Source organism: Taudactylus pleione, unplaced genomic scaffold (assembly GCF_031769625.1).
Source record: "Taudactylus pleione unplaced genomic scaffold, aTauple2 ptg000911l, whole genome shotgun sequence".
NCBI lineage: Eukaryota > Metazoa > Chordata > Amphibia > Anura > Myobatrachidae > Taudactylus > Taudactylus pleione.
In genome coordinates, this window is record NW_028285312.1 from 1021765 (window position 1) to 1031424 (window position 9660).

General features: G+C 47.4%; 1 protein-coding gene across 3 annotated transcripts in view; it reads right to left on the reverse strand.

Moving 5' to 3' along the window:
- The window catches only part of LRP4 (LDL receptor related protein 4), a 91106-nt gene extending 87847 nt beyond the window's left edge, over window positions 1-3259 (reverse strand). For all 3 annotated transcript variants that reach the window (XM_088459452.1, XM_088459451.1, XM_088459453.1), the window contains exon 1: window positions 2729-3259. In XM_088459452.1, the coding sequence (XP_088315578.1) occupies window positions 2729-2810 (82 nt within the window). In that variant the 5' untranslated portion in view covers window positions 2811-3259. The remainder of the gene's footprint in view (window positions 1-2728) is intronic.
- Between the last annotated feature and the right edge of the window lie 6401 nt (window positions 3260-9660).

Genomic DNA, 9660 nt, shown 5'->3' on the forward strand with positions numbered 1-9660 from the left:
CCTTGTATAATGGATGGATTCTGTTTAGGGAAGGAAGAACACTGTTAGCACATTTAGGGGCAGATTCAATTATCCTCGAGTTCTTATGCACAGTCTCTAAGCTGTTCAATTACAGACCAACAAATAACCCACAGCAGCAGTTAGCGCCGATTTCTGCTCGCACATCCTAAGGGTGCGTGCAGAACTCAGAGTTTACTGCGGACTTGGGGCTGCCCGCAGGCTAATCACAAGTCTCTAACTAAACAGCCTCGGGCACTTTACTGTGACACAACCGTAGGTAAAGCTGGGTACACACTGACAGATATATTGGCCGATCCATTGATCGGCCAATATATTGCGAGCCCGTCGGACAGTGTGTACCAGCGATGTGTCTGTGAACGACATCGTTCACAGACATATCGCGTTGGCTGTGCTGCACAGACGATGGACAGATATCTGTCCATCGGCAAGTGTACGGGCGATCACATGCAGCAGCAGCCTCGGGGAGGGGGTGGGGCAGACCCGCCCCCAGGCCAGCAGGATCCGAGGCTGCCTGGAAGATTATGGACGTTCAGTGTATATGATCAGGTGTATTTTTATCTACTAGCTGTGTACCCACCTTTACAGAACCTGCCCTTAAGGATAGAGACACGCAGCCAAATGTATTAGCCCACATTTTGCGGGAGCCAGCGCAATTTCGGCGAGATAGTCTTTAGATTTAAAGCAACAATTAATTTAAAGGCAAAACCAGGTTGATTTTGCATTCAAACTAATTGCTGCTTTAAATCTAATCTCGCCGGGGATACTGGTCGATTGGTCAACACTTAAAAGGTCGACACCAGAAAGTCAACACAGTAAAAAATGTCGGCAGTCATTAGGTTGACCATCATTCTGTAGACCTGTATTTAGGTCAACAGGGTTAAATGGTCGAGGCATCAAAAGGTCAACAAGACGACACAAAAAAAGGTTGACATATAGTGTTAGGTTTAGGCTAAAATATATTAAAGAAAAAACCCAAACACTATATGTCAACCTTTTTTTGTGTCGTCTTGTTGACCTTTTGAATGCCTCGACCATTTAACCCTGTCACCCTAAAGACATGTCTACAGAATTATGGACGACTTAATGACCATGTCAACCATTTTACTGTCAACAATCAGAACCAGTCAACATTGTGGTGTAGACCTTCATACTGTAGACCATTTATACCACAACCTCTCGCCGGAATCGAGGCCGGCTCCCGCAAATCGCAGGTAATTACATTTGTCCCATGGGGTGATCAGAGATTTTATTCTATGAAAAAGGTCCTGGTACTCAACTAAAGTTACAAGTTGATCCAAGATCTATAGTAACTGCCATACTCAAAGCTTATTTTATTCATTTCTGAAATTATATTTCTGATTTCTTCATTTTACTGAACTAATAAGACATTCAAATCAGACAAAAAAAAAGTGCAGGTACTGAGTGCTACCAGAAAAACAAAGCACAGAATCCGGAGGGAACCTAAAAGCCCAATGGTCAGAGTATTAGGAGCGGACATACAAACAGTGGGAAGATGTAGCGAGAAGCAGGCCTAAAGGCCCACTGTCCACACCATAATGAGGGTACCTAAAGGCCCACTGTCCACACCATAATGAGGGTACCTAAAGGCCCACTGTCCACACCATAATGAGGGTACCTAAAGGCCCACTGTCCACACCATAATGAGGGTACCTAAAGGCCCACTGTCCACACTATAATGAGGATGCCTAAGGTCACACAGGGCACACCATAATGAGGGTACCTAAAGTCACACTGAGCACACCATAATGAGGGTACCTAAAGTCACACTGGGCGCACCTTAATGAAGGTACCTAAAGTCACACTGTCCAAACTATAACGAGGGTACCTAAGGTCACACAGGGCACACCATAACTAGGGTACCTAAAGTCACACTGGGCACACCATAATGAGGGTACCTAAAGTCACACCATAATGAGGGTACCTAAAGTCACACTGGGCCACCATAATGAGGGTACCTAAAGTCACACTACGCACAGTATGAGGAGCTACTTACAAACACACCAGGCACATTACTGGGCAGACCTGCTGCAGACACACCGGGCACATTAGTGAGCAGACTTGCTGCAGACGCACCGAGCACATTACTGGGCAGACTTGCTGCAGACACACACACCGGGCACATTACTGGGCAGACCGGGCACATTACTGGACAGACCTGCTGCAGGCAGACCGAGCACATTACTGGGAAGATTTGCTGCAGACACACTGGGCACATTACTGGGCAGACCTACTGGGTACATTACTGGGCAGACCTCCTGCTGACACACTGAGCAAATTACTGGGCAAACCAGGCACATTACTGGGTAGACCTGCTGGAGGCAGACCAGGAACATTACTGGGCAGACCGAGCACATTACTGGGCAGACCTGCTGCAGACACACCAGGCACATTACTGGGCAGACCTGCTGCAGGCACATAGGTTACAATACTACCAAACAGCCACAATAATGATGTCCTAAACACACAGGATACTATAGTGGAAATATGCCCTTAAACACATTAGTTACAGAAGTACTATATTATAAATACTAGAAATACTGTACCCAGTAATGTACAGTCCTGTAACTGGTATGTATCAATGTACAGTCAGAACTGGGTACAGTTGCAGTGAAAGTTACGAACAGAAGCATGGGGCACAGTACCATGCCCCTGGCAGAGGCTGGCAGCAGTGCTACATGGCACTCACCTGGCAGACACAGGAGAAGCAGTGCCAGGAAGGTGCCCTCCGGCAGCCTCATCCCCTCAGGATCCGCTCCCAGTCTTCTCATAACACCTAGATCCTTCCGGCGGGCACCGAGGCGGCGGCAGCAGGTGATCCACAGGTAACAGTCACCTCCTTTGCTGATTGCACAGCCCGACTCTCAGGGTGCTCACCCCCGGGCTGCCATGGCCAGCTGCAGTCCGTCAGAACCCGGGTGCAGAAATCCTGGTCCTACCACCAGCAGCCGTGCACATGCAGTCACCCTGCCCCGGTGTCCTCGCTGCCCTAGAGTCCTGGATCCTCAGCACGGCCCAGTGTTAATGCAGCAGGAGCCACTCACACTATACCCAGCCTCAGCTGCTCCTTTGCCTGCTCAGAGCGGTGCCCAGTCTATGCCCCTATTGTAGTCTTATGCCCCCATTGCAAATGCCTGTTCTCAGCTCAGTGTAATGCAGCCTGCCCCTGCCTCCCCCCAGCACTATACTCAGTCTCACTGTCTATTCCCCTCTGCTCTCTAGTCTTCACGTTATTCTTATGTCCCTCTCTCCTCTCTGCCTCCCCAAGCTTCTGCTGGAACAAACCAACTGCGGCAACCACAGGGGGTGTCTGTAAGTACCTCCCATCTGTCTGCCACAGTGACCTAGGTGCCTCCAGCAACAGAGTTACGGACAGACTCCCGGAGGAGCTGCAGGGTGGGAGACCCTGCCTGGCTGTACAGGGGGTGCTAGTCCCATAGTGGAGGTCCTATATCAGTGACTGGGAAATAAGAACCCCCCCACACACACTCATAAATCCGGAGTCCCAGAGTCTCCTGTTGGATCTTTTTACAAACTTGTGAAGACTATGTGACTGGGGCACAATAGCATGTCATAATGAGAAACATACTGGGGGCTATGAGTGTATATAAGGGGGAAAAGAACACAATATTAGCATGTACAGGAATGTGGAATAGCAACAGAACTTTCAGGGTTATTCATTTTGTATATGTGCACCAACATACTAGAGTGCTGAGCAAAAATCAGGGGGGCTTATTGGGTTTGGCTGGAGTGGCAATGTGTAGGGATCGTGCGGAATTCAGCATACCGCACAAGCGGCAAAAAACTCAATCAGCCACTGCGCATGCGCCAAATCGGACTGAAGCACACGGACAGCGTTTGCCGGTGCGCACGGATTGATACGATGGAGTACACTGTCCGTGAAATGGCCATTTCTGTTCAGCGACCTTGCGAATGCACGGATCTGTTCCATCTAGTGGGAGTGTCATGGGAGTATCCTGGCCAGGGGCGTCGAGGAGGGGGCCCATGTGCACTCCCCGTGCGGGGCCCCCTCCTCTCTCCCCGGTGTCCGGCAGCCGACTGACGCGGCTGGCCAGCCACCGGAGCATTAATAGACTCCGAGCACTAGAGCGTGCCCAGAGTCTACTATGCATGCGCAGAACGCCGGAAAAATGGTCGCCGCAGCAATTTTCCAGTGTTCTAAGCAGCGCTGACATCCGACGCGGGACCACAGACAGGGGAGTTTAAAATAAAATGGGTGCAGGGTGTGCGATGCGGGGCCCCCCTGGACCCAGTGCGCACGTATTGATCGGTGTCTATAATGGGTGCCCACAAACACTGCACCCATTATAGATACGCCACTGCGTGCAATGCTGAATCAGCCCTAGAGACCAGCGGTCATGCTGTGGCCGATAAAGATTTTAATAACTGTATTCAGCTGTATTATATCATTGGACGACTATCCCTTCTGTGAACATCAAAACGCCGCCATCGAATGGAAAAAAACAGTAGGTTCAGAGAAACAAATATTGATGGTTCTAAACCTAAACTATCGATGTTCATTCCTAATGCAATGTGAAAGCAATACAGTGTAATCATAGCAGGCAGAGGTATTACAGAGGGGGCTAAACTGGGCACAGTGCTAATAATTTTACCCAGGCACTTACTATGCATCAAATGTATAATGTATTTTATTAGGATTGAGTATAATTGAACACAAAACATTTGCAAAGCAGACATGCAGGGGTAAATTTACTAAAGTGAGAGTTTTTAGAAGTGAGTTTTAAAAGTGATGTTGCCCATAGCAACCTATCAGATTCAAGCTATTATCTTCTAGAAGGTGCTTGTTAAATGTTAAGTAGAATCTGATTGGTTGCCATGGGCAACATCACTTCTAAAACTCACTTCTAAAAACTCTCACTTTAGTAAATTTACTCCGCAAAGATAATTATTGATCTAGCACTTGTGTTGATGCTGTGGGCATGCGTATTGATGGTTGCCACCGGGGTTCGCAGAACGAATATGGACGCAGAGAGGGGAAATATTGGTGGGCTCTCCTGGGAGGTAACAAGGGGTATGGCTAGCCAGAGGTTGGGCGTGTCATGGTCAGTGACCGCCTCTTTTGCCGCAGTTGCACTGATTGCGCGGCCATGTTCAGATGGAATATCACAGTCTCCATAGAGCTGGTGCAATGTCTGATGGTGTGACTGATGTGCGGCCAATGGTTCGTCTTATTACGCACAGCGGTGGATTAGCCCCGCAGTCTGTACGTATCCCATTGGCTGCGGCATTAGTACAAAGGCGCAGGAGCTCTGCGTAAAAAGATGCAGTTTCAACTGCATTAGCGTCCTCATCTAAATAAGGCCCATAGTAACTAATGGTTAAATAGCTCTATTCAATGTATTGGGCTAGCGATGGGTAACTTGGTACACTCCAAGGGCAGTATCTGCTACGCTCTAGCATCCAAGCGGTAAATGGGCCGGTCGCACATTACATCAGCAGTTAAAGCTACATTTCATTAAAGAGACGCCAATCTATAACATAATTGCTGGCTTTCTGGCTGCCCCCTCGGGAGGGGGCAGCTAAAACAGCTATGCAGGGGGCATGGCATGGCAAAGTGGGCATTATGTAGGACAGTTGACAGCATGTTGGGTTGTGATGGCACAATTACCACAATGATGTGATTCAGCGTCATTGGCTGCCCGGGAAAGTTGGCATCCGTGGACAGGTGGCAAGCGGCCTATAGGACACTTGCCCACTCTTTGGGGCATTCAGGAGCGCCACACAGGATTCGGGAGGCTGCCGGATGTTATTGGAGAGTAAGCAAGTATGATCTGTAATAAAAATAGTATTTATTGTAGTTTTAATATAAACAAGTTATTAACCGTAGTATTAATATATATCTTTATAGTGCTAGCAAATTCCATTGCACCCTACAGTTCTTAAGAAGAGGATGGGATGTAGTAAAGGGTGAAGTGCAGTCAAAACTCAGAAAACCCCTGTTTTGAGCGTTTCGGACGCATTTCCTTATGTACCAAGCTGCGAAATGCGTTACCCAATAGAAGCCAATGGGCTTCTTTCCGCACTTCCCCCTGAGAGGGATCCAATCGGATCCCTCCCAGCACTCCCCGAGATGTATGCGTCCTTCTGCGCATGCAGAGGACGCCAGAGGGACTTCTGGGTCATAAACCCGGAAGACCCTATATCACAATAGACAGCTCTTACTTGGAGAGCTGTCCTTTGCACTTACTGGCAATATTATTGCCAGTAAGTTCCTTATAAGTGGCAGAATGTACAGCATCGCGGATGCAATGCTTAGTACATCCCGCCCTGGGTGTTAACAGACAGAAGGTAAGAGTACCCTGATCACAAGCTTACAGTCTATAGGGAAAAAAGTTTTAGAAGCTCTAACAAATTATGAAAATCCCATCGGCTGTGGCATTAACGTTAATACGCAGTCACGACTGCAATAGTGTGCGCCTCTGAATCAGCCCCACTGAGATCAAAAGGCAGAGCAGCTGAAAATCGTCGGATTATCCCATTTGTTGCATAGTGTGTACCCAGTTCTACTCCTAACTTTAAAATCAGGCTCATACCTGTATTTGTTATTGCTATTTAAATATTATTCAGCAACATATGTCACAGCACTGTTCAATAAGGCAGTGACATACTCTTGCAAGAACTATTAACATAAAGGCAGATATTGGCAGGCCTGTATCAGCAATTTGCAACAAATGTTTTATTACTGAATTGGTGCTCGCTGGATTGCACAACCACTGACGTGTGGCCAATTAGATGAAAACAAAAGTTGTAATACAGATTGGGTCGGGGCAAGTGGGCATATTTACACTATAAAGAGAAAAGGCTTTCGGGATATAAAAAATTAAATTGAAATATTTTTTTTTGTTTGTTTTTGTTTATTTCATAATTTAGTAAATATGTAAACAATAAAATCCATTTAATGAGATCATTTTGTTCAGAGAAGACACCTTTAACAGCAACCGATTCGCTGGTTGCCAAACAATCATTTTCTGGAAAAGCTAAATTTGTCAAAATATTTTGGTTATTTCAAATAATTGTATTGGTTGTAATAAAGTAATATAATTATTGGTTGTAATACGGTACTGATGACATTGTAAGCTCTAGCATACTTGCTGACTTATGCCAAGTTGGGGCAGCAGGGGTGTGGTGGCGTCATAGGTGGGCAGTGCGGGGTGTGGCATCACGATCATGGCCCCGCCTCCCGCAATAGAAGGATGGGAAGCAGGGGGGGAGGTGCATGGGGAAGCGGGGAGGAGGTGGCCGGATCAGGTGCCTCCTGGCCATTTCAGGAGACCTGGCAAGTGTGCTCTAGCAAGAAGGGTGAGATCACCTCCAGTTTCATCGTGCTGTTATTTAGGGTATGTTTATCTGGCTCTGGGAGCCTTGCTTACTCTTGGGGGTGCATAGGAGCACCACCTGTTTTTTGGGAGCCTCCTGCCCAATAGCATACTTGCCCGGGTAAGTAGGCAAGTATGCTATTGGGCCCCATAGCAGCTGCATGGGCAGCTCCGCTGGTATATTTATGCCAGTGGTATAGATGTGTTCAAAGCATACGTGGCAATCAACATCATCAACAACTTCAAGGCGTGCCCTCATTTTATCTAGATGCAGGAGCCATTTCTATGGATGCTTGAACAGCCCCAGTATTTGTGCTGCTGCTGGCACTAACCATTTCTGTTAATGAGACCCCCCCAACTCCCCCCAATCATTTTAAGTAGCAGCAGTGGCAACGCAGGATTTCTAGAGAGGGGTTTCCAAATGCTTGATTTTAAAGCAAGTGTGGCCAGTCCATGAAAAGGGCATAATCAGTACTTAACCAGCTATAATATACGTCGTACAAAGGTATGTAATAATTCTAACATATATAGGACCAGCGATCACAGTTAGCCATTATATGCGGCAGTAGGACCATCCTGCCTGAGCTGAATGTTTTTATTTCAGGTTTGGGCTCCATTCCAGATCATTTGGGCAAGTTCGGGAATCTGGGGGGGGGCAGCAAAAGAACCTTGCACTGCCCTGGACACAGATGTATAGATTGGTCTCCTTATGTACTGGATAGTGTATTATTAAACAATATTAATAACTGACTCTATAGATGGTGCACCCCTAACAGTGCATGTTTACCAGATCTCCTAGCTGGTGCACAAGTGTATTCATTACTAGCTCACACATTTTAAAAGATCAACAAGTGGTGCTAATTATTTTGTTTGTGAAACTGAGGGGATCTTAAAAACATGCAACTTTAGTATTATATGCTATTTCCATTGTGGTCAGCATGGTGTGGGCTAGGGAGGGGGGTTTTCAGGCAACCGGAGACCCCCCTGTGTTTGCCTATGTAGCTGGCTTCTGTCTCTAATGCACAGGTTCTCAAACTCGGTCCTCAGGACCCCCAAACAGTGCATGTTTTCCATGTCTCCACACTTAATCAAGTTAAATAATTAACTCCACCTGTGGACCTTTTCAAATGTGTCAGTGAGTAATGAGTACACCTGTGCAGCTGCTAGGGGACCTGCAAAACGTGAACTGTGTGGGGTCCTGAGGACCGAGTTTGAGAACCACTGCTCTAATGCAGTGGTTCTCAAACTCGGTCCTCAGGACCCCACACAGCTCACGTTTTCCAGGTCACCCAGCAGGTGCACAGGTGTACTCATTACTCACTGACACATTTTAAAAGATCCACAGGTGGAGCTAATTATTTCACTTGCGATTCTGTGAGGAGACCTGGAAAACATGCACTGTTTAGGGGCCTGAGGACCGAGTTTGAGAACCTGTGCTCTAATGTATTTGAAATTCAAGCTCTATGTAACACAACATAGGACGCATTTGACTACTGCAGGCCGTTCCTGCGAAAATATGCTAATGGATGCAATCGCAAAGCCGATGCACAGCCAGCATAGAGACGCCCACTACCGCAATCTCACATCTGTAATACCTTGCAGCCCTGCGTATACATCGGGAACATCGAGTAACATCGGCCCCTCATGCACATTTACAGCAGGTCTGACCTTACTTAGAAATTGCAAACCTCATCACACGCAGTGAATACTCGAGTTGAGGATGCCGTCTCAGTGGCTAATTTATGCACGCCCATGTAACGGTGTTCAAACGGACAGACACACCTGCCTTTCTCCGACCACTCCCCCATCACCACCCCCAAACGCTCATAGCCTGTCGCTCACTCTGCAATGGCTTTCATTCTGCTTGAGTGATGGCAAAGCAATCACAATGCTAACTTACGCACGCGCACTGCACTGCATACGCAATACGCGGCATTGATCGATCTGCGTGCACTGTTGCAATTGCAATCCATTCTGAAACAAGCCCATGGTACGCTACATGCAGCATGCAAGTTAAGGGGATACAGTTGAAATATCGACTGTAAGTAGTGGGGTTAGGTTGAGGGTTCGGGCTAGGGGTTAGGCTTAGGCACTAAGAGGGGAGGGTTAGGCACTAAGGGGGGAGGGATAGGTTTAGGCACTAGGGGGAAGGTTAGGTTTAGGGTGTAGGGAGGGAGAGGTAGGGGTAGTGTTAGGATACTTACCTGACAGGTGTCAGTATCCTAACCCTGTCGGGATGCCCGCGTCAGGATTGTGACCGCCA